The sequence below is a fragment of the Lathamus discolor genome, chromosome 3, assembly GCF_037157495.1.
Source record: "Lathamus discolor isolate bLatDis1 chromosome 3, bLatDis1.hap1, whole genome shotgun sequence".
Lineage (NCBI taxonomy): Eukaryota > Metazoa > Chordata > Aves > Psittaciformes > Psittacidae > Lathamus > Lathamus discolor.
Window position 1 is genome coordinate 124,395,454 of NC_088886.1, and position 26,204 is coordinate 124,421,657.

Consider the following 26,204-nt stretch of genomic DNA (forward strand, 5'->3'; position numbering starts at 1 on the left):
CCATGCTTTGGAATAGCGAAGTCCACCAATGGTCCTTCCCTGTCACTGGCATGTGAAGAGCTAATTTCGCACTGGGCTAAGGGATCATCAGAAATCCAGTCATCTCACCTTGATAACCTCATCTTCACAACAAACATGGACTGTGTTCTAGCTTCTCTGTCTTTTGTCTTTTTCTGCACCCAGCTTCTATATGGGACTGTAACTCTTCTGTTCAAATACCTCACGACTTTTCCTTTTGCTACCAAGTTCTCTTGAAGATCTCATAAAATAATGGTTTGGGGCTCAAACCCTGCTGTTACACCTCTGGACAGCAGCTTGTTAAAGACCTTCCAATTCCTCTACACAGCTAAGCCTTCCTCCCATGCGTCTGGCCCAGGCTACCTCTGCTGCTCTGTAAATCATAGAACCATAGAATAGTTAGGGTTGGAAAGGACCTTAAGATCATCCAGTTCCAACCCCCCTGCCATGGGCAGGGACACCTCACACTAAACCATGCCACCCAAGGCTCTGTCCAACCTGGCCTTGAACTGCGCCAGGGATGGAGCATTCACAGCTTCCCTGGGCAGCCCATTCCAGGGCTGCTATGAGGTCTCCACACAGCCTTCTCTTCTCCAGGCTGAACAGCCCCAACTTTCTCAGCCTGTCTTCATACGGGAGGTGCTCCAGTCCCCTGATCATCCTCGTGGCCCTCCTCTGGACTTGTTCCAACAGTTCCATGTCCTTTTTATGTTGAGGACACCAGAACTGCACACAGTACTCCAAGTCATCTTATCTGAGCAAAGACTTTTGACCATAATCCATCAATGGTTTCCATAAAGGACTCTGAACTTCTCCCTACCACTAAGAGACTGCTGGCACCTTGTTTCATACCCCATCTAGAAATAATTTTGCAAAACTTTGAAGCAGAAATTACATCCTCCCTAGTTATGGGCTCACACAGCGCTGATCAAAATCTGCAAGATTTCTGCCTCACTTAGGAGCATAATGATTGTACAGAAAATGTATTTCAAAATTACCTGCAAAACTGTTACCAGAAAACTCACAAGTGACATGAGCCACCACGTACTTCATGTGCCCCCAGAAGCAGATCAGTAATGCTGGGCTTGCACATCTGCATCCTTTGTCAGCACCTGGAGAAACACCATCCCTCTTCTGTGGTATCTACAACCATGGCATTGAAGGGCAAATTCCCTCTTCTGCTCAGCTTTAGTTGGCTGACATAGCCTTCAAATTCCCACTGTGTCTAAGCATGGTTTGGGCCACCAGCCCTCTACCTCACAAAACACAAGGTTAAGTGAACAAAATTCAGGAGAACATTTCTATTCTGCCCTCAGGACTTAACTACTGGAAGGTTTTGAAGTTGGAAAGGAATAGTTTTTCATTTGGGTCACAGAAAGGAAGAATAAACTAAAACCATCTTTACAAGAGACATTGCAGATACAGACAGTGAGGAAAGGCCCTTTGGGCTGATACTTAGAGAAGCTCATTTCTATCCTCATTCAAGTGCTACAGAGGTTAAAGACCTGCTACAACCTGCCATAAAAGGCAAAACCCACATTAATAGAAAATATGTTTCCCTCCCCCACTCCAAATGTATTTTTTATGAGTAAACATTTCTGCATTAAGACTTACTGTCTTCAAAGATCCCTTTTATGTCTTAAAGGTAACCATTTAAGTGATCTTATAACAGCCGTTACTTATCTTTACAGTGGGCAATGCACATGAACTCAGTGTCTGAGACTTTCATTTTGCTATATATTTTTTGGTAACTACTTATAAATCCAGCTTGTTTCAAGTGTCAGTGACTCCATGTGGCCAAAAGACAGCCTTGGATCTTATTTCAGCTGCTAATACATTGTTTTAAGTGGAATTAAAAGAAGCATGAAATTTACAAAACTCTTTTTCCTCCCAACCCTTTCAGCTTGCTTACAGAAGTGATGCGCCATGCACAGAGCTCAGAAAGATGCAAATGTTTTTCACACATTCAGCCATCTCATATCTATTTTAAGAGTCCCAGCTCCAGCGTTTGAAATACAGGACACAGCAGTAAAGATGTTTTGAGGACGTCTTTGAAACAGCACACTAAGATTCCTCTGGAGTTTTCTGAAGGGAAAAAATTGCACCAAACAATAGTATTGTCAGCTCCTCTGCAGCTGATTACAGTATTAGAGTGTGCACGTGCACAGCAGGCTAACGGGAAGAAAAGCTGAAACTAAGGGTTTCTCTGAAGCTGTCATCGCACATCAGTTATTTTATCCTTCCATCACCTGGCCCCAAGAACAACACCATTCCTAAGACTCTAATTACAGAGGACTTCGCTAAAACCACTATTTATTGCTCAGGTCAGGGTGAAACCCTGAAGCTCTGCGTGGTTTCTCTAAATTCATCCAAATTTGGTCTGTCCAAAACTCTGCCCAGCTACTTGAACCTCAGCAAACCATTTGAGGAACCTCATCCACAGATTATGTATGTAGGAAAACCTCTTAAACTGGGAAAAATAATTTTCTCTTGTTTCAATGCAAAATACAGCTGTTAACAATATGATGTTCTCCAACTGAGTTTGCCAGGTACGACAGCTTGATAAACTTTCTTATTCCAGAGCACAGGGTGACCCCTTGTAACACAGTCAATCTCTATGTATCCCAAAACTGTCTGTCCACTGTAGATATTGAAAATACCTTCGCTGTAAGAACCTAACCTTATCTTCCCTAACCCTGCAAATCTGTTTTATTGGCCCCCTTTGACAGCAGCAGGTTGACACTTCAGACATATGAACAAGGTCACCCTTGTAACACAGCACCCAGGGACAGCAGCACCCTTTTGCAGGCAGGGGGAGGGAGTGGAATGGCAACCTCTATGTAGTCTGACCTGTTAAGTGCTTCAGTATGACCAGTGCCATAAACATGCTAACCAGATGCTGATGGATGGGCCTGGAGGCCCAAAGAACAACGCAAGTTCATTATATAAATGGGGGAAAGAAGGGAAGTCAAGCAGCTTTCCTAAAATCATGAAGGAAGTTTGGGACTGAATCAGGAACTGAAACTAATTTTCTCCAGGCTCAGTTCTGTGCCCTCACCGTAGGGAGCCACCAAAAAATTGGGTATCTTCACAAAAGCAGCCTCTGGGAGTCGGGTCAGCTTCCCACAACACATAATAATTCCTCTCGTTAAAATGGGAAGTGCAAAGAAATGCCTAAAGTCCTCACCTTTGAGTTTCTCTGGTTTTACTTTAAAGTGTGGCTGTAAATGCCTCAGAAAGAACACCACCTGCGAACTGATATGAACAAGACTTAGCTTAACCTCGAGCCTCACAAAAGCAGCACTTGCATACATTCACGTAGGACACCAATATTCACGCCAGCCAGCATGAAGAAGAGGATGCTGCTTAGTCCCCCCATCACTGCTGGTCCACCCCACAAAGAGCAGCCATAAACCAAGGTGAACCCCAGATAGAAAAGTAGAGCTGAGAAAGATCTGCCCTTCCCCCTTCACAAAAAGAGGAAAAAAAAAAAAAATCCACTTGGGGAAAATCTGAGTATTTCCCAACACTTTGAACCAAGAGTCAGGAGTGCTGAGCCCTCACCACTCTCTCTAGGCTCATAGCATCTCATTAGGTGCAGAAATATATCTGTTTTCTTTAAGCAATTAAACTATTATTGAAACAGTGCACATGGGGCCAGGGTCTTACAGGAAGACACCTCCTCTATTGGATGGCTTTCAGGAATGCTCAGACACTGATCTTTTACATCAATACAACTGAAGTCATCAAGATATCTACTTTAACTGTTTACTTAAGGATGCATCTGTTGCAAGCTGTGATTCTTTTGAAAATCTGTCAGAGTCAGGAGCTGATCCATGTAAGAGAAGAGAAGAGAACAGCTTTCTGGCCAAAACAGCACCATTCTATCCCTGCAAATGTTGCTGTATTTTAAAAATCAGATATTAGTGGCAGTAAATATAAATATTTTGCTTGCAATACTCCTGTTCTTATTTACAATTTACTTAAAATTGGAAGTGATTTCAATGGAATACAGTCTTAAAAATATCTGAGATTCCAGGAGATGGAAAGAGGTAAAAAGAAAGAAAAGAAGAAAACCCCATGGAGGTCTCTAACAAACTCTAGAAAAGACATAACTTATTTCAGACAGGTTTGTGCGAATTCTTTTTCATTTGTGCTCATATGGGAGCACACTCAGTGGTTTATTTTTCTCATTTTAGACTCAGTTAGCCTATGTACCCAAACATTTGCTCAGCTCTTTCCGCCAAGGTTGGCTTGATTTCAAACCAACACCACTATGAAAATCACAGAAAACACAGCGCAGGTGACTTCCAAACACATGTAAACTCCCAAGTTTAACATAATCCTAAACCAGTTAGCATGAAGAGACTATATCTCACTTCATTAGTTCAAGAGCTAAACTTGCAATCTTGGCTGTCATTTATTCTCTGTCATTACCATTAAGATCAGAGAACTCATCCTGCTAAACATAGAACCCACACAGAATTCATGGGATAACTGATTTATTTCAGAATGTAAGGTTTCTTCATGTTATGTCCCACCTGGTTCTGGGAAAACTTGTAACCCCCTAATTATGAGCCCACTGTGCTAGGTACCGGACAAAGGCACTGCCAAAAATGAGTTAAAATTCAGTAAAATCCTGTTATTGCTAACAGAACATTTTCATACCCTTATCCAACAAAAAAGAATGGTACTGACTGCTGCAGTGTGATATTCTCAAGGGCACTGTATGATGCATAAACAACGTGACTTCAGCTCTCCAGAAGGAAAAGAAACAACTCCATGTTTGGCAGATGAACATGAAAATTTGAGTCATTTGACCATGATTACATGGTATATATTTGAGAGAGGAAAGACTTGCTAGTGGATATGGTGACCCAGCAGACCTGGGCTAAATCCTCTTTATCACCATGGATGACCCATGTATGCCACCTATGAACTTCCAAAGTTGCAGAGGTAACCAGCTTTTGCCATCTGTGTGAAACAGCCGCACCCATTACAGCCTCGGCCTTGGAAAATCCAGTGCGTCCTCCCAGGCCTTGGTCATCACCACATGAAACCATGAAAACAGACCGCCTGGTTTCATGGGGGACAGTTTAAGGAGGACATAAGCAATGCCAACTCCTCTTTCCACTCCAAAGTGATCGGATGTCTTCTCAAGGCCATACAGAAATTCTTTAGGAAGTGCTGGGAATAGAAGCCCCGTTTCTCGGTGCTGGTATTGGATACACAGCATCTCTAAGAACGTTTTTCTCTGCCACTTGTCTGACCCTGGGAGCAGTCCCACTGCTCTGTGCAGGCAGCCATGGAACACTCTGCCAAACCCTATCAATTATTTAGCATCAAAAGGAAGACTTAATCTGTGTGATAAAAGAATGGATTTTATCTAAAGCTTGTTCCCCTTAAACTGATTTACACAACTGGCCTCTCTAGTTGCCTCCCTTAACATAACTATTTACTTTTGCGTTAATAGCCTTCCTCCACTTAGGTTATATTTAGGTGCCTTTCGTAGCCTTTAGATTTTACTAGGTTTTTTCCTCATTTTTTTCACAGAGATTTTAAATTGTCCATCTCTCTGAACAGGCCATTAAAACAATAGTTTTGTCAATGCTGGTGTAAGGCTGGAGCAGCTCTGCGAAGCAGCTCCTATAGCTGTGTTGACACTTGGGTGTCGAGTTTGGCTCCAACTTGAGAAGCCACGGGGTGAGATTTCAGCTCAGAGCTGATAGTGAGGGCTATCTGTAGCTCACCAGGCTATGCACTGATGAACATGAACGGAAGGTTTTAAAGCATTAATCTAGTCCCACCTTGGTTCCTTGCTTTAACCCCACCCTGCAATTCTGGTCAAGTCAGGAAGACTGGGATTTGTCCGCCTAACATTAGTCACCTCAAATCAAGCATGAAGCCCTCAAGGGGCCAAAGCAGGCAACTCCAAAGCATGCAAAGGGATCCCAAACTAGACACCTAACATTTAGGCAGTCAGCTTCAGACAAAACAAGTCCCAGTCCTGGTCCCCCATGATCATGGCAGGCTCAAATGCCACAGTTAATGGATGGTGCTGGGAGAATTAATTTACAAAACATGTGCAAATTCTCAGATGCTTAGGCAAAAAGCTGCCAAGATACTCAAATTTCAAACTATGGGGACATGCTGGCAGCACAGAGAAGACAATCCAGGAAAAGCATCATAGAATCGTAGAATAGTTAGGGTTGGAAAGGACCGCAAGATCATCTAGTTCCAACCCCCCTGCCATGGGCAGGGACACCTCACACTAAACCATGTCACCCAAGGCTCTGTCCAACCTGGCCTTTGAACACCGCCAGGGATGGAGCACTCACAACCTCCCTGGGCAACTGATCCCAGTGCCTCAGCACCCTAACAGGAAAGAACTTCTTCCTTATATCCAATCTAAACTTCCCCTGTTTAAGTTTTAACCCGTTACCCCTTGTCCTGTCACTACAGTCCCTAATGAAGAGTCCCTCCCCAGCATCCCTATAGGCCCCCTTCAGATACTGGAAGGCTGCTATGAGGTCTCCACGCAGCTTTCTCTTCTCCAGGCTGAACAGCCCCAATTTCCTCAGCCTGTCTTCATACGGGAGGTGCTCCAGTCCCCTGATCATCCTCATGGCCCTCCTCTGGACTTGTTCCAGCAGTTCCATGTCCTTTTTATGTTGAGGACACCAGAACTGTACACAATACTCCAAGTGAGGTCTCACAAGAGCATAAATATAATCCATTATCACCACTGGCTTTTCCTACTTGACTGTAAATGACCAACCCACAAACAGGTAGGTTCAGCATCATTTAAAAAGAGTCACTTTTCTGAAGACTAAACTAGATCCATGGAAAATAAAAAATATTAGTACTTGCCGGAATAAGCTTTTGGAGCTTACAAAACAATAGAAAGGTGGAAGCTAATATTATTACAATTACTATTATTAATTATAATAATAACACACTCACAAAATACAAAGGTCTTTCAGGTAGTACTTAATGGGATCACCAGTGCCAGAGCCAGCCTGTGAAGAATACCTTTTTTAAATTTAATCCCATAGAAGCTTTTCAAGTTGGTATGCAATCTTGCAATGTGGTTAGGGATGAGACTAAATTCCTGTCTTCAAAGTACCCCGGCATCGGTATAGGGCTGAAATTGTAAAACCTTTGGTATGACAGTGTGTGGGAGCTGTACACAATCAGTGAATGTTTGCTGATGTTATAAATCATAGAATCATTTAGGTTGGAAAAGACCCTTAAGATCATTGAGTCCAACTGTAAAGTTGATACATCATTAAATGCTTTGATACAGACTGTAACATCTTCTGTAAGGACTATGCAATGTGAACAAAAAGTCTGTAAACATTAGTGGTTATCCACTCTGAGGTTGCACCTTTGCCCACAAGGCTGGCTACCACACAGAAGAACCCAGTATAGAGGTTTGGGAAAAGGGTTTTCCCCATGAGGAAAAAAAAAACCCAAACCAAAACCTAAAGAACCCAGAGCAAACAAGTGACCAAGAACTGGGATTCTAATCACTTGTTTAAGCAAAGATGTACTGCTGACTGTTTTAAAGAAGAGCCTGGAGAGACTCAGCATTGCTGGCCATGGATAGAGGCGAAAGGGCAGACAGAAGAAAGATGTACTTTTTGTGACACAGTTTGTGGCAATCTTAACTATTAAAATTCTGTCTGTGTAGCTGAAGAAATAAACCTGCTGCTCCCAGAGTGCTCTCCACCGTGTCCAAACACCAGATTATGTTCAATGAACATAAAAATGGTGCAATATGGCTTCAACTTCATCCATGACTACACTGATCCTTTTAAACTGTCCCACTGAGCAAGTGTCAAGCAACCAGTATGACTCAAAGCTGGTAGGTCTTCACAGGCCTCGATATCCTGTGACCGAAGAACAGCCTCACCATTGCACGCGTCTGAGCACCTGAGACCACTGGGTGCTCAAAGGGACAAGAGCAGGTACACAAGAGAGAACTGTAGACAACCCGGCCAACCAGAAGGGCTATGGTACAAAGAAATCCACTTTAAGACCCAACAGAATTATTTTTATGTAAGACTAACAGAAATCTCCAGGGAAGCAATCAAGAATCGTATTTCTATCACTCTTATGACAGTGTTGCACTTCACTATCCAGTACCCAGTTGCACACCCCCTACCCAGTATGGGGGCCACTGAGCAATATGCAGTAGATACACAATAGAGACAGTGGCTGTCACAAGAATTTCATGGTCTAAATTACAGGATTTTCCCAACATTCAGTTTTAACTACTTTTCCCCTTCCCTTCTACAGCCATCCCAGGCTTTTCTGTTAACTGTGTATCTCAGCATTTCAAATTGCATGCAGCAAAGCAATGCAGGGCAGGGAAACTAAGAATGTGCTTGTAGTGCTTATATTCCTTTTCCTAGAAAATGTGAACAACTGAAAGAAGAACATTCTTTGGAGAAGATCCCTGCCCCTCCAGGGTGGACAGAAGCGATGACTTCACTGGGCTGTTCTCCTTCTAATTTGTCTGAGTCTCAGGCCACACAAACTATATATTTTTTCAGTGTGCTGAGCTCTGCTGGGATGCTGGCATTTCCTCCTCCTCATTTACATGGTCTTCCCATAATCCAGCACTAAGACAAGCTGAACTGCACATGGACTCCCTGCCAATGCCACTCGGGGTTTGCTTACAGAAGACCTCTGGAGAGCGATGGGAGGTGCTCCCTGCCCTTCTCCTCTGCCTATGAAAGGGCTGAGTGTGCTACTTCTGCAGCACTGAGCGTTCCCACCAGCCCATAAATCAAGTGACCAAACTCCATCCCAATCTCTGATCCACTGCAGAAAAGCCCCACACTCTGCCCTTACAGCACAGGCAGGGCGAAGAGCTGTATTTCATCAACTGAAGCCTTAATATCAGAAGAGAGTCGTTACCTCCTGGAAAGCAAAAAAAAAGGGCAGCCAGAGTCTCACTGGTTCTGCAGCTTGGTTTCCCCATGTTTACACCAAATGACTTGTTGAACTTCATTATATACAAAGTATTTCCATAGATCAGAGGCAGGGAGACCTGTGCAGCTAACATAAAATAAATTACCACCCCATGATAAATGGTTCTATTAGCAATCCAGATTGTTAAACTCAGATACAACAGGATGAAGGGAGCACTGCCCCATTCATTCTCCCTGCGGCAGATACTGAGTTGTAAATAGGTTATTTTGTGTGTAAATAACACATTAAAACTCAGCATTAGCCGTGTCTTTTGATAGAGAGGAAATTGTTCCAAATAAATAATCTCGGACAGGAATGTAAAATAAGCCAGATTTAATAGTGCATGCCTGCTGCAGCCGTGTTAAACATGACTAAAATGATAAACCCCAGAATATACTAATAGTAAACTATGCTCTGACATCAAAGTAATGAGGCTGTATTTTTACCCAGCTTTAGAAATGCTAAAATTAGTCTTGACAGAGCCAGACATCAGAAAAATGTTTCAAACATAAACACCATCAATTAGGAAACTTGGTGTTTGTGTCATGCGGAGGGTGGGGTGGAGAGGGAAGGGTGCATTCTGGGCATTGTTAAAGTCAGGCAGTTAGCATTTAGGAGAATTTGTATTTAATTTTTATTACAAGATGAGAAACCCATCTTCCTAAATATCTCTGCCTTTGAAAGAGAGGCTCATTTAAATTTCTCTTCCAGCCACATGCCTGGGCTTCCTTGCGCATGCTGATATGGAGGATGTTGCAGTGCTAGCCTGGAGGACACAACCCAGTCTCACTCACTTGGGGCTTTGCTCCAAACTCGCCTCTACCCTACACAGCAATATGCACTTCTGCATTCAGCAAAAGGGCTTTCTAAACATAGCGTTATGTGTTTGCCCTTCCAAAAGTGGAGGCATCAAAAGTGAGAGGCTCTTGTCTATAGCTCTTACATACTGTCATTAAGAGCAGTTACCGTCTCTGTCACACATACACATGTGCTCCTACATTCTCTCCTTAAAAGCAGTTTCCATCTCATACACACTTACACACCTACACACATACACACAGAAGAGACGAGCTTTGATTCCTTGGATGGCATGATTTATGGAAAAATAGAAAATTAGGAGAGACTTTCCTGATGTCATTTCTGTGAGGCCAATTTCTGAACATCTGATCAATGAGTTACTGTAAAAAAATGTCAGAGAAGATCTCTAACATGGCAGCTTCAGTAGACTAAAAATATGAGATGCATATTGTTAGTACAAAAGGACTCTTCTCCACTGACAGCAACACCGATCTCTTTTCCTACAGCCATAACGTAACTTCTTCAAGGCTGGAAACATTTGGCACAAATATCCAAAACAAGGGAACTAGGAATGGAGACTTAGAATAATTTAGTCTAAATAATAATATAATAAACTAGCTATTCTTCAATTATTTAACTATTATTCACTTTCTTGCTTTAATTACCCTAATTATAAATAAAACCTTATGAATCCATTCAGTCTTCTGAAGGAAAAAGAAAACCCTATGATCTGAGAAACATGCTATGTTGGCACTCCATCTGTGTGACTCAGTAGAATAAAAGAGAAGAAATGTGTTGCAAATTACGTTTGTTTGGCTCTGGAGAGCAGCTTGGTGATCTGCACTACTAGCTAAGCCTTGCTGCCACTTTCTCACATGCTAGTATAAAGAGGAAAACCTCTACAACAAATAAAATCAAGAGTTTGTCTTGGATGAGAATAAAGACTTGCCTGTATGGCCCAAAGCAGGGTGGGGAGCTCAGACGGCCTCCCTTTAAAGCTGTTCCTCTACTCAAACTGAACATTGTAATTAATTTCCATGCTTCGTTTGCTTTCTTCTGTAAGAATATGAGCATAAATATGTATATTTGTTATGAGTAATTACACTAGTTTAGTGAATCAAATGTGCTGTATTAGCACGAATACCACATAAGTACAGTCTCATCGCTACCCAGCCTTTTTGTTATCAACTTCTAAATCACACCTTGCAGTTAACTAATGTTAGAAGATGACTTTGTATTAATTTTTCTACTTACAAGCACACGTACCATGCTGCTCCCTTTCAGAAGCATGTATTATGTCTAGCCAGAATTCAAAGAAAAGCCCTCAGAACCACAAGAGCATGTGCATCACTTGCAGAGTCCTAGAGCCAGCATCTGCTCACGTACTGCTTCACTGCTAGCCATTTTAGGTCATTTACGACACTTCTCTCCACAGCATGACATAGATTTCACTCTTTACAGCTCATCACACAATGCTTTCATCACAATTCCCTGACATCTTCAAACAATCCCCCACTTACTTTTCCACTTCCTCTTAACAGAACGACAAATATTGAGTCCTTAAATCATTCTTTTTAAAGGTGAGAGCACACTGCTAATGGGACATATAACACTGGACTCAAAAACCAGACAAGTCTCTCGGGATACCAGATGGGCCAGTGGACACTACACCTTGGGTGCATCCTCATTTCCATCACATCTCTGGAAATGCACTGACTGCTTCCTCAGTGGATGCATTCCCAAGGCAAGTGCCACGTGGGGAGAACGTATTTACTCATAACAGCATATATGTGGGTTCTGAGTTCTAGCATATCCTTGGACTTCATTGACACCATTCAGTCCTTTGGATCTGCCAGTCACCAAGATGGTGTCTCAAGCAGGCTGCCTCAGTGGCTGCTACAGCCTGTGCTACTTCAACAGGAATCAAAACCTGCTGGGGGATTGAAACATCTGCATGTTGCTGTCTCTGCCTTTCCCTATCTCTGCCACCCAGCAAGCTTTCCTTTCTGCCACTTTGCGTAGTGCTCACAAGGAAGGCGGCTCACACCCATTCAAGCAGGATGAGATTGTTTTTCCCTCCAAACAACTCTGTGCAAAAGGTTTTCTAATTCTTCTTAAAAAAAACTTTCTTTCAGCTAACAAAAGCTAACAAAGTTTATCAAACACCTGAACTAATCTGGTAGATTATAATCTAGCAGCTGCTACTTTATTTCGCACATCTGAATCCTCCTGGGTCAATGTGGAAACAAAAACTGAGTAACAAAGGTGTTGAAAAGGAAGAATAGATAAAGCAGATTTAAGCGATTTGGACTGGGAACTATCTGCAAAACTCAGCCAACAGAAAACACAAACTCTTCAGCCGAGCTATGCAAGAAACAGAGGAGCCTGCAGAGGGGTCATGCTGCTCTCCTGGGGTGATGAAAAACCACTGTGCAGTGAACGAAGGGAAGGGGAAGAGTTCATTTTGAGGTAGACTCTGGCTAGCAATAATGTGTATTTTTAAGAGGGAAAAAAAGACTGCCTGCAAAGTTGACACAGCTCGGACGTTCCTTGCCACATCTGAGCTGGTGTGGCCCCTTCTAAGTTTGTCTCCTCACACTCTTATGTCCAGAAAGAACACCCAGTCCCAGTCACCAGCAAGGTCACCATGGTGCGTCCCTGGTGGGCATAGCTTTGCCCACACCTGGCACAACCATGAAGGGCCCTGACACCAATTTGGAGCTCCACCAGCTCATGTGTGCAAGAGAGGGGTGTGTTTTCTGGGGTTGTATTTTGCCTGCCATAGCCAGTGAAAGGAGGCAGGAGCAACAAGCAGACCTGCACATTGCCGCTCTCCCCTCTCCTCCCACTGCTACACCCAGCAAAACCAACCCTATGCCTCATGGGTGTCCAAGAGAGCTTCTCAATTTACTTCAACACCAGCAGGACCAAAATCTTGCCAAAAACACTGACAGAAAAAGAAATAAGAAACTGAACTATTTCTGACATTAACAGGAATGGTGCAGGTAGGGGGGTTTCTTTGTGAACCTTCTTGTACTGGGGCCAGACAATCCCAAAATTCCTCCCTAACCACAAAATCCCAGCAGCAATGACTGAAGATGGTGCAGTCTGTTTAGCTTGTTAGCAGGATCATAGCCAGCACACAACATCCCTCCCTGACCACAGTATCAGAGGGCACTCTGGCTCCAGCCAGATTCCACGGAGGAGTAGCAGGCACTATGCTGCCAACTCCATACAGCACTGACTAGCTGGTGGCAAGCAGTGATAGCATGCCTCAACTCTCCAACCACTCACCACCCATCCTCTCTCTTGCTCCAGCCCAATTCACTGGGAGTGGTGGTGACTCATCACAGTGCAGTTGACATTTGGATGCCACGTGGTGACACAGCTTCCTGCTCCTGTGACCTCCAACGGCCAAGAACCCCAATAAACTCAGCGTGTTCACGGGAGGACAGAAGCCACAGGACTTATTAAATTCTTACAGTCTAATGAAAAACACCCCTGCTGCTTTCAAATTGTGGAAAACATAAAGTACCTCCTTGTGCCACTGCTGCTCCTGTAGCTGCTAAAGGAGTGGGTTTCTTCCCCGTCTCCGTAAAGCCATTCCCCTCCAGAATGGCACCTTTCCCTTCTTTTTTCCCAGCAGCCGTTGAAGCAGAAGTTTCCATCTTAGACGTGCATCTTCCAGCTCAGCGACCCTACAGGACATAAAAGAAAACCGGATTCTGGTCACTACTCACAAAACAGGCAAAATCAGCTCCATGAGAAAGCAGCTGATAGTTTGGCAGGGCTCAGAAGTAAATGGTGAGTGGCAAAGATTTCCTGGGATTCTGACTCCAGAGGCACAGCCAGTACAGCAGCCACAGACGAAAAAGGCACAACCCTGCAAAGGGATGGCCATTCTGACATCCACTGGCTTCAGGAAATTGAAGACCTAAACGGATCAGGACCAACATACATGTTTTCCCCACTTAAACTTGGGCTACATAATAAAGCTTATAGGTCCAAAGGACATTCCAGGATGAAACGAGTGAGACACAAAAATTTAGTGTGTATAAAACTAATTTGTCAATCCTATACATGACCTAGCCCATCACACACAAAAAACTGAGTCAGCTAAAACCTTCCAATAAAAATACAGGAAAAAAATACTTTTAAGATATTTTTTTTCCTTTCCCCCAGTTGGTGCCTATTCTGTGTGCTGGTTCTGAAACAGTGCCCTGACCAGAACATTTCAAAAGTGCTTACAGATAATACGCACCAGAGCCCATCTAGCTCTCACTGGTGAGGACTAACACCAATCAATTCCTCCGTCTCTCAAGCAAGTTCTATCCGACCAGTCACATCTGAAAACAAGCTACAGCTTTACCCCTTTTACATATGGTCAATTAAGTGACAGTGAAAACCCCACGAACCAAGTAGGTACCAAAGCAGAAATAAGCTGGTTATTTCAATTTATGTCCATGAAAAACAACAGCTCCTGAACTTTTTGCCAGCCTGATAATTTGTTCTGCATGACTCAAACTTAACTGGTCTCCCAAAAGCAAACATATGGGCTTCCCAAATATAACATAAAAATGGGGCTTCTCTTAAATGAGGAGGCATGCTTCATTTCTGACTGAAATACTTTTGTTCTCCCTGTTTTAACTTGTTTTATTTCAAATGTTTCCACGGCTCCTGATTTGAAAGAACCCACACAGTTAACCTGGCACTACCAACCACAGGCTGGTCTTGGGAAAACCCACTGCTAATTCCTCCTTTCCTTTCCAATTTTAATGCAGATCTGAGATTTTTTCAGATGCAAATTTTCAGATGCAAATTTTTCAACTCCTGAGATACTCCGGAGCACACTGTCTGTTTACCTTACTGGAATTAATGGGATCAGCCAAAAAATGTCTGGGAAACCATAACACTTTTCTGCCTGTGGGCAGTTTTACTGCCATTGTGCCAGCTCAAACTTCCCTTCCTTCACCCTGAAGGATTAACTGACTCCTGAACATCTTGTATTAAAAAGTCAACTCTCCTAAACAATTTAAAGCATATAAGGATTTCAGGAACTCCCCATGTGTGAACTGTAGCTTTTACCCTTTAGTTGTTACTAAACCTGGTGTAAGCACTTTACTTTGAGATTGTGGTGGTGTCGTCTCCTGACTATTTTGTTGGTTTTCAGGCAGGTTTTGTGCTGTAACTTGAGGACAGGCAAACAGGAAAGTGAGAACCCTTTTCCTCTGCTACACGATGAGCTCCATGCCTCAGCACAGCCGGCATGTAGTCCCATGCTCCCAGACTCCTCACACCCATCACTGGAGACCCTCTACACTGCACCCCTGTTCAAGACAGGCTGTCCTAAACAACTTCCTCCTCTGAGATATGTTTAAACTTCCCTACAAACATGCAGCCACTCTTGCAAGCGTCCCAGAGGGGCTTGGCATGTGGTGGATGTGGTCCTCCAGCACTGCCACAGCTGCCTGGGCTCCAGCAGGATGGTGGCTCACCAAGCAGCTTATACCAGGAGCCCTCAGGTACTGCCTACATTAATGGGACAACTAACTGATGGATCTTCAGTCATTCTTTGCAGCTGTGACCAGTGAAGCCTGCATTGGAAATTACAGGACCCACAATTACAGGCTTTACTTATGACACCAGACTCCAGTGAATACTGAGATGGCCCCTCAAGGTCCTGCCCTGGCATGTGCTGGGACTGACAGCAAACATGGGATGAGTTCCTGAGGGCCAGGACTTCACAGCATTTTAATCCAGAAATCAGGTTGGGTTACAGACCACGTACGAAATAAATATACTGAGGCTGGAGGAGTATTTGACCTAGGTCTGACAGCCTGGGCTTCTGTTCGTTAAGCAAATAAACTTCAGAGGCTATATTACAAGCCCCCCACCTGTTTCTTCTTAGTTCCTCCTTTCAAGGCTTTGCACTTTTGTTTGAAACCAGACGCTTGCCCTCGCACCCCTCCCAGCCTCCTCCCTCCGGGTTACCCTGACCCTCGGGGCAGCCTCATGCCTGAGGAGGCTTCCTCAGGGACTGCAGAGCACAGCAGCCAGGGAGGGCAAGGAAGAAACTACTGGTAGAAATTACTCTCCTGTGAACCTAGCAGGTTAGAGCGATGCTTTTTTTCAAGAGAGGTGCCTGACGTGAGGTCTCTAAATCCATGCCACAGATACCTCCGTAGGGACCCAGTTTTTCAGATGTGCTGTTTATCCAACTGGAATCCGACAGGAGATCGGCTCCTAACTGAAAAATCTGGCCCTGTAGCTGTATGCTCTCTTCTCAGATGAATTATGAATTAAAAAAAAAAGAATCCAGTGTCTCCAATAAATGGCTGCATTAAACAAGTAAATCCTTCTCAAATACTGGATTAGGAAAAAAACCCCAACAACCAAACCCAAACGCAACTACTGTAATCTCACAGGATTTAGGTAATAAGGCTATAATTATTTTTGCTTCATAAAGGTGCTTGGGGCAGAGCAGGCTGGATACGAGGCTCCAGGCTCTTCCCCAAGTCAGTGACAATCAAAAGTTATTCTCCTTCCACAGCCACCCGTAACCAGAGCTGACCAGCCCAGCCCAGGAGGACACGAGCATCCGCCCAGGCCAGATCCTGCCCTGCTCAGCATCTCTGTCCACAGACTGGGACAGAGACCAGGGAGCAAAGGAACACCAACACTGATTTCATATCCCACCTCCTGAGGTTTAATGGACAATGGCTGAGATTCAGCTGAGCGCAGACTCCCCCAGTGTGCTCTGGTGCTGTGGATGACCAGGACACAGAGCTGGAGCTTTGGAGATTTAAGTTCTCATCTTGGCTCTGTTACAGTCTCCTCTGTCCCTGGGCAAAAAGCTTAACCTCTCTCGCAGCCGGTTTCCACAGCCATAAAATAGGAAATAGTACTTTGCCCTATTTGCAAAGTGCTTTGAGATCCTTGGAGGCACAAGGCTATGGAAGTGTTTTTATTACCAGTATAAGAAGATATATTGATGGAGGCAGTCAATCCACACCATCCAGGAGCACAACGTTCATTTTTTAAGCAATACATAGTTTGCTTTCTGTTCAATGCTAAACTTTTTCTGCTGCTCTGTGCCACACAGAATTTATAAATTCAATGACAGATTAATCTTAGCAACGAGCCATTTGGCATGAAAAAGGGTTTCACAGGGAGCCTGCTTTTTCCTGTAAAGAGCATGCATTTAGGAGTGACTATACAGAGAAAGACCCTGTGCACTTATTCAAGCACAAGTCTCTGCCCTCCGTCATTACTCAGAATTAGAAACCCAGAATGGATTAGTCAGATTGTTCCTAAGGTTTGTAGCTCTCTCTGAAGGAGAAGGGTTGGGTAATTGATTTTGACACTAATACCAGCACTATTCATATGCCCTGTAATATAATTCTGCAGTGACACTAAAAAGGCAGCCATCTGAGATCTGAACAAGGAAAGTGCTATATGATTTGCCCTAGACAACCCCAGCTATTTTAACAGCTGTGTTGTATATTAAAAGGGAGAAATCCCAACAGAATTAAAAACAACAAAGTCACATTTGCCTTTGAGGAAAAACAAGAAGACATAAACTTTCCTAATAAAACAATCCCTCCTGCTAAGTGCTTAAGGAATGGTTGAAAACGCTGTCCCAAAATACCTGTCTCCTTTGGAGGGCATCAGCCAGAGCAGAACGGCTAGCAAACTTGGGAACAGACGCTCATCACCCATAGCCCCTGCATGCCCTTCTCTTGAAAACGCATTGTTTCCTTCTTCAGGATTTTTCTTTCATCAGGAAACCCCCTTCTCCTCCCTTAGACAGAGCAGAAAACTGTTTTCTGTGACAGCTTTTCTGTGAAACACAGATCACTAATTCTGGCCACCTTTCCTCGAAGACTAAGCAGCAGTGATGGAGCAAGCCTCTCTGACAGAGGGGTAGGTGCCACCGGTAATGTTGTGACATGGGTCCAATCCTCCAGAAGCCATCACAATTGCTGAATGCCACCTTCATGCCCAGAAGCCCAGCAAGGCGAGATGAAGAGTTTCCCAGAGGGGGCTTCCAGCAGACCACCTGCTTTTGTGAATATTTCAGGCTTTCTCAGACCAGTGTCTACCCTCTTCTTCATTTTAAGTCCATCTCTACCAGACCTCCTCATGCACAGCCCCAGCAGTGCCAGTGAGGTGCCATCACCCCCAAGAGGACATGACAGACGTGTGTTTGCTGCTGACAGCAGCACCACCTTCACTGCAGCACAGCCAGGATGAAGCTCCACTACTGCTGGCTCCTGGCATGAATGGGAGCTGGGGTAACTGGTGGTAGCCTCTGCACAGCTCTCACCAGGTCTGTCCTCATACACCCACCAGGGAGATACTTTATCTGTTCTGCCACATCACCCTCCTCATAGGTACAATACCACATTCAATACCTTTCATGACATGCTGTTCTAGTTAAGATAAACAAAGAGATACTCCCACCATCTCCTCTTTTGCAGTGGACTGTGTCATACAGCTAAAGTCTTCTGAATACATGATATGCTTGTGAAATTCAGTGTCAGCCAACTGTTTTGAACATTGGCTTAATACAGCGGCTGCTGTGATCCTATTCAGTCTCCTAGGGTTTGAGCCAAATTATGTTCTCAATTACATGGAAGTAGCAGCAGTTAACCCAGTGAAGTCATAGGCTCTATACCACAGCAAAACTTGACCCCTCTATTTTCTTTTATATCAGCAATAGCTTCAAATTACTAAAAAAAGTTATTTCTGTACACATGCCGCTACTAACTGTTGGGGCTATACAAACATGCTGTCTGTTAGTGAAGGATCTTATAGAAGGAAGTGCTTATAAACTATCAATCTCAGCTAAAAGCAGCATAAATATGAGTTCAGAACGAGCCACTTCGAGGGTCCTCCTGACACTACATTTCCCATCTTGACATTGCTTAGGAGTGATCTGCTTGGGCCAGTCCTACCGAGTTGATTACATGTGGAAATTAGAGCTGTATGTTGGGGCATGTGTGTGCAGAGCAGCAGCTGTCTGTCTAGACGCCCTTTCTGCCCCCTCCAAGGTTAGAAAGTGCTGTGGTGGGTCCCAACCAGCTTCTGGGAGACCTTATGGGAAGGGGGGAAAGGAGGCAGAGACAGTCCCACGCTGACAGAAGTGGCGTTAGAGCTGCTTAGGGCTTCTTCCGTTTTTCTGCCTCCATCCCAACTCCTGCTTAGAGAAGAGCAGTACTGGGGCTGCTGAAGGGAGGAAGGAGGGAGCTGTGCTGGCTTTCAGCGAAGAGGATAGAAAGGCACACAAGTTCCGCTCACCCACCCCCCAAATGTAGGCCTAAAACTGCTAAGAAAACTGAGTGTTCAAACGGCCTCACCACACAGTTCCAGCCCATGGCAGAAGTTGCATCACTTAAAAAAATGAAGAGGGAGAAAAAAGAAAATGGGAAAGAAAAAAAAATAGAGAAAAAAACCTCCAGGATAGTTGGCAACACTGCAATAGTTATACAGGTTCTGGAATGTACAAAGGCTGAAATCAGAGACTTAGCATCTCTTTTGAACTTCAAAAACAACAAGTCTCTTCAAATCACTCTGTTAATTGGCTTTAAATTAGAGTTCTACGTTAATGAACAAATCTTTCGCATACGGCATGAAACGGATACGCTTCTAGATTAACTTCCTGATCAACACCATCTGCCATTTCCATATGGCAATGGCAAACCAAAAGCACTAGGAAGAAGTCACTCTTGCCTGACTGTGAGGGGTCAAAGCGCACCCAGGACTGCCTGGTGCTTGGCAGCATTTCTCTGTAATGTGGTAACTTCAGAACATCGCCTCCAGCCAGCTCCAGAAGACCCAGGGATATTCCAGGTACCACTGGGCACAACTCTGCCCAGGGAGGTAAAGAATAGTATGGAAAAACGCATGAAGGGTAGGAGGCATGAGGGAAGGAGGATTGTTTGCAAGGGTCATTTGCTGGATGTGGAAAAAGCAAGGTGTTCCTGAAGATGGAAAATAGCCTGGAAGACAGGGAAGAAATAAGGGGAAAGAGGGATGACCTAACAGATTGGTGTAGGTAAGACCTCACCGAAGAATATGAGTGAATGGAAGTACAAGCACAAGGCAGGCAGGTAATGACAAATTCTGTAGAGAGAGAAAAGAGTAGCATGAGAAAGAGGAAGAAGGAGGCTGCAGAGAGACCTGGTACCAGGGAAGATACATACATAATCCCACTGGGGCAGGGGAAGGCACAGTATGACATCTAGCATGGAAGACACAGGGCAAGGAGGCATGGCACAGGCAAGCAAGATGAAAAACATTCCAGTAACTTGCAGGGAAGCAAAATAGAGAGATGCAAGGGTCTCTGATGGAAAAAAATATGCCAAGGAAACAGCTCTAAGGAATGCAGCCCTCCAGTGTCTTCTGCCCCTTTTTGTAGCTGGACTGCCCAAGACAAAGATACAATCCACTGCTGCATGTGGTGCCAGGCATACGAAAGGTACATCTCAGAAAGGGTCAAAAGTGGCGTCCTGCCTTACACTGACACTGACTACAGTGGCTTCCCACTTAAATCAGACAAGGCCAGTGGGGTTAGTGGTGGTGATCAGAAATTATCACCATATGCGTGATCTTGAAGTATTCAGCTACCTGCTCCGGAGCTAGCGTTCACCAGCTGGATGCTCCTTTGAGACCTTCTGGCAGGGACCAGACACTAACGGGCCCTGGACAGCAAAGAGTGTCATGCCAGTGTCTGCAGAGGGATACCCAGCACCCTGGAGCCCCTCATCCTGGGCAGGACTGACAGATGTGGCACAGGACTTACAGGAGACATGTGCTCATCAGGAATGTCAACCAGAGGCAAGGCTATCCGAGGACATTCCACAGCACCAGATGACAACACTGAGTCCACTGAATTGAAACATAACTGGTGTTTCCCTTTCTAAAAAGTTGTTTAATTTCTGAGCTGTGCTTACTGGAAAAAGGACAATATTGAATAAAGGAACTGAGATTTCACCCCTTCTTTGGGTTTAGCCTTCTGTTTGCATTTTTCACAAACACTAATGTCACTTTTATGTTGCTGCTTCCTTACAAATACCACCAATTTATAAATATTAGATTAATATGAATTATTTCCCCACTTCAAGTATATTTTCAAGTTGCCAACCTCAGAGCCCTGAACAGAAACTGTCTTTCAGATGCTGGGTTATATGTAATTACAATACATCATCAAAACATACGAGCAGACATAAAAGCTCAAAGCCAGACACAGATTCGGCACTGGTCCATGCTGAGGCATGCCGGCTGGGGTACATGACTTTTCTTCCTCTCTCTCAGAATTTATCTTTGTGTCATACGTTGGAAGAACTGAAGACGAAGGAGTGAGGACTGGAGGGAAGAGCGTTTCGTGGTGGCAGAAGAAAACAAAGTCATGCTTGTACTTTTACAAAGCCAAATCCTACATGTCTTATCATGAGAAAATTTTTACTATGTGCATTCTGATAGGCAAAAAACTGTCAAAGAAGATAATCAGGACACTCCTGCATTCAGACGCCGTGTTAGCATACTGTAAAAATATGGAAGGATGCTACCAGGTAAACAAAATTGCTCGAAAGTGATGCATCACCATTGTAACTGGTCCATGAATCTTCACTTGGGTTTTATTTGTTTGGTTTTGTTGTAAGGGTGAGGGAACTTTGGCAAGAAAGTTCTCTAAGTCGTTTTTTTTTTATGTAAATTCAAATAAGTTTTCAATTTCCTATTACAGAATTTTCTGGGGGGTTTTGTTTGTTTGTTCTTTTGGTTAAAAAAAAAAAAAAAAAACACAGCAAACCACAAAACAACAGTCCCGTGTCCCCCCCCCCCAAAAAAAAACCAACCCAGATATTACCTATATGTGTGCACATGTATCTAATGGAAAAATATAATTTTCATTTTAGGAAAACTTTGCATGCTGGAATAGGAAAAAAAAAAAAGAGGAAAAAAAATAATACGATGAAGAAACTGAAAAAACCCCTTCATCAAGTCTTCATGCTCCAACAAGAGCAGAAACTGTTAATAACTAACATGTCAGATAAAACATCTGTGGTGCTTGGCAGTTATACCAGGGTGGGTAATAGCTAAACACAACTGTATTAAGACCAGGGTGGAGGACCAGCATTTAAACTGTTTACAACAAAATTACACTCTAATTCCAAATCAGTAATAATTAACCTATTGACTTTTCAGCAGCCTTATGAGTTAAAGATACAAAGAAAGTAAATTGCACATACTACACGTGGAACAGAAACTGATTCTGAACAGAGATGTTCATGCAGGTTCCACGGAGTGGGTGAGGGTCAGTGCATGAGATCTGGCTAAGAGGAAAAGAGCTGCCTTGAAATCAGATTTGAGGGAGCTTTAGAAAAGGTGGAAGTGAATATTTTGTTGACTGGTGGTGACTGAAGGAGAATCTTCTCAGGGCTTCACTTCCGTGCGGCAGTAGTTTGCGCACTTTCAACTCTCATGAATGAAACCTCAAACACAAACCACATGCAGTGAAGTTTAATGGGTTTGCTTTATGTAGGGGTGGGATGAGTAATATTGTCTTGTAGTGACTAGTCCACCCAGATGACATTGAACAGGCTCCAAAGCTTGGATAAGAAAACCCTCGTCTGGCTCCAGGAAGGAAAACCTTTATTTTGAGCAACAAAAGATGAAGGACTGCATCCTTGCAAAAATCCCTATAGCAACTGGGTTCTTTCAGAACATGTTTCATTACAAAATTCTGGTTTATTTTTAAACATTCCAGTTCACTTCATCAGCCTATTGAATGCTCCCTCCAGAGGCACACGTGTAAGTATGTAGGAGAGAAGCCTGGGAAGAAAACAAGAATGTAATTAAAAACAAAAAAGCAACACTTCAATTGGCTCATGTTCCTCTGCTGAACACATACACCACACAAGCTGCTCTTCCACACTGAGCAGAAGCACATATTGTCATTGTAAGACTATAGTTGCCAGCTAAAGGCAGGATGCAGACCACATAAAATGGTTGACAGTTCATAAATGGGAGAATGGAGAAAAATTCATCCAGATGGGAATGGGAGAAAAGTTTCTAACAGGATCATAAAGTATTTGGGGTTGGAAGGGACCTATGGAGTCATTGAGTCTAGCTTCATGCTCACAAGTAACAGTGCATATGCAAAGCCCAAAACTTTTGAAGTACCCGACCGTAGATGGGACATACAATGAACTTCAATGCAGCCTAGTCTGCAAGGACACAAGCACGCCAGTGAAGATTTAAGACCAGGAGTCCTTGCAAGGAACTTTATATGAGGGAGAACAAAATTAATACCCTGAACAGCGCTTATTTCTGTGAGCTGCAACTCAAGTTGCAGGGTTATGGCTGTATAAGATTCCAAACATTAACAGTTAAGTAAGTGGTGAAAGGCAGAGCCCCTCAGTTTTCAGCAGTGTAGGTCCAACTTCTACAGAGAAGAGAGACTCTACAATGGAGCTGACTGTCATTTCATGGAAGGGAATAAGTCTTTCAGGAGACAGGCTAAAGTATTCAGGAGGGTATTAAGCTAATGACAAAAGACAAGGGTGAAAATGAGCACTCATTTAGCCAGAAATCAAGATGTCAAGATTAAAATTAATCAAGGTACCAAGGGACTCAAAGAGAAAAGATTCCTTAATTGTGTAGACTAACGCTGCAAACCTGAGTAATAAACAAGAAGTGGAATAGCTCATTTAATACACAAATTGGTCCTGACTCGTATTACTGAATCGGGTGGGAATATTCATATGATACAATCACTTTACCTATCAGTGACTGGAAACAAATACAGAATCATGAAGTTTGTCAGTGACAAATGACTGCAGACATGGTAAATAAAGATGACTGCTTTGCACCATTGACATGCTCTCCATCCCTAGGCTAGATGGAAAGATTATATATTTTAAAACAACCACATACAAGGCCACACATCTGGGAAACAACCGATTAAAATGAAGGCTGAGAAACACTAGAGACAACCTGATGTTTATGGTGGGCAAACAGTAGCTGACAAGTTCTGTGGAGGTTGCCAGATTCTCAGCAACTCAAGAAAATGTCCTTGTCCACACAGAATTTGGGAGCTTATAATGCCTCTCCTAACCCTGAACTGACTTAGGGGAACACTCACACATAGCTCTGGTGTTCACAATCCAAGCAGAATGAGGAACATCGCAAAAACTCCAGTGTTATCCATGAGAAAAATGAAAGAGAGCTCAAAGGAGACGTGCTTGCAGGATGACTTGATCAGTAATATTAATGCATTTATACAATTAGCAAAAATATGGTAACAGATGCTTTTTGACCCAGAGGTAAGAGACATTACAAGAATCTACAGCTAAACCAATTACAGTTGCTTAATACCAACTGCAAAGACTAAGAGTTAGAAGTTAAACTAGGGAAATTAAAATTAGAAACAAGGCTCCCAAGTTTCAACAAAAAGCAGCACTGGATTCAGGCTGGTGACAGACTCTCTAGCACTGCAGAGCAGACATTCTGTTCAGGTATTTTTCCTGAAGAATGCTATAATTTAAGACCTGTCACTGGACGTGGATGGGTTTAAGTATGGGAAAGTCCTCTGATGTGTTATATGGAAAGTTAGACTAGATCAGCACCTTCATCCTCTGTGATTGTATGCACTTATAGATCAGTATGTTATAAACAATTTGCCATACCTTCATAGATCAAAACAGCTGCATTTGTAACAACTGAATCTTACCATATGTGTCTCTGCTGATAAGCGAAACTAACTTCTGCCTTCCAACTTCTCTATTTTTTTCTTTTATGATAAGGACTTAGTAAGACTCAAGTAATAAACATCTTCCAGAACACTGATAAACTCTTAACGTGTTTATGTCCTGCCAATGGCAATGTTGCAGAGTACACATTCCTTTATTATGTAGTTATGTCTACCATGCTACAAGTATTCTGATGACTGAGACAGATATAAAACCATGCACCAACAGAGCATCATGCAATTTTTGCTTGGTAACCTGTAAGAACTGACTTGGTTTCTGGGTCTGGCATGTAGCTGCCAGCATCAAAAAAAGAAAGAACACCGATTTATTTCATTCTCTTCTTGTAAAAGCTAGGGGAAAAACCGCCCTTCTCCCTACCCCAGCAGTGTGGGGAGCAGCCTACAGAAGACTGGAAATCTGAAGAAGCCGATCCTTCGCTGCCCTGCAGTAACTGTTCCACTTACAGAACAAGCTGGGCTGTCATGCCAGCACATCTCATGTTGACAAAACTTACTGGAACAAACCCAAGCTAGCAGTAAACTTTTAGCAAATGTCAGCAGGTTGCTATGGCTCAGAAGAACGGTTCAGGAACCACGTTGTGCCTATGCAATTGGGCAGTTGAAACAAGTGAAGCAAAAACTGCGTTTGGTGGTAACCAAGGTAGGGACTGAGCACTGCAAACTGCGTTCACTCTTGTTGAGCCCCCAGAACTGCTCACAGGCTATACCAGACTTTGGGGCAGTGACTGGTCCGGCTACTAGACAACACACACATGCACAAGATGTTTTTTACTATTTCACTGGGTAAGTCTCAAATCATGAAAGCTAGCCTGAGAAGACCCTGTAGATACTTCCTTCTTGTCTGATTTTGTTCATTGATACAATCCAATTCAGGACAAAATGCAAATGATTAATATAAATTCTTCAGTTTTAGTACTGCTTGTAATAGAATCATAGAATCATAGAATAGTTTGGGTTGGAAAGGATCTTCAAAGGTCATCTAGTCCAACCCCCTGCAAATAGCAAGAACATGTTGAACTAGATAGGTTGCCCAGAACCACATCCAGCCTGGCCTTGAATGGCTTTGAGGATAGCACATCTACCACCTCTCTGAGCAACCCGTGCCAGTGTGTTTTCCTCACATCCAGCCTGAATTTCCCTTCTTTTAAAACCATAACAGTTATTTACCTTGTAGTTATTGTACGTTACTTTGGTTGTGCATTAATGCATATGATAATTATATTCTATCTCTGTATCTTTTTTTCTGCAGACAAGCTTGATGAGTTCGAGAGAAAACAGTCAAAACAAGATAAGTCTTTTACCTCCCATCTACAACTCCCTCCCTCCCTCTCACATTTCATGTCCTCTTCTCCTCTAATCAGTTCACTCCTCCACAACCATCTTCTAAACCATGTCACAGCCACTCTCTTGCTTTCCTTGCCCTTTCTCTTTTCTTTCAGCTCTTTTTTCTCACAAACCCAGTCTGCTTTGGTCTGCCTCTCTCTAAAAAAATTTGGGGTTTGCCTGGAAATCTCATACCATCTTCCTCCTCATTCACAGCTAAGTTGTATCCAGTCTTCCATACCTAGTTACCTCTGGGACTTCACTAAATCTTCGCTACATTTTACTCGCAGATCACCTTAGTTCATACCTGATT

At 43.4% G+C, this 26,204-nt stretch overlaps 1 protein-coding gene across 6 annotated transcripts in view; it reads right to left on the reverse strand.

Annotated features, from left to right (window-relative positions):
• The window catches only part of GLI2 (GLI family zinc finger 2), a 197,401-nt gene that overhangs the window by 131,284 nt on the left and 39,913 nt on the right, over positions 1-26,204 (reverse strand). For 5 of the 6 annotated variants that reach the window (XM_065671470.1, XM_065671472.1, XM_065671473.1 and 2 more), the window contains exon 2: positions 13,331-13,493. In XM_065671470.1, coding sequence (XP_065527542.1) covers positions 13,331-13,463 — 133 coding nt within the window. In that variant the 5' untranslated portion in view covers positions 13,464-13,493. Of the gene's footprint in view, positions 1-13,330; positions 13,494-26,204 lie in introns of those variants that run through there. The other variant, XM_065671476.1, reaches the window with a different exon arrangement.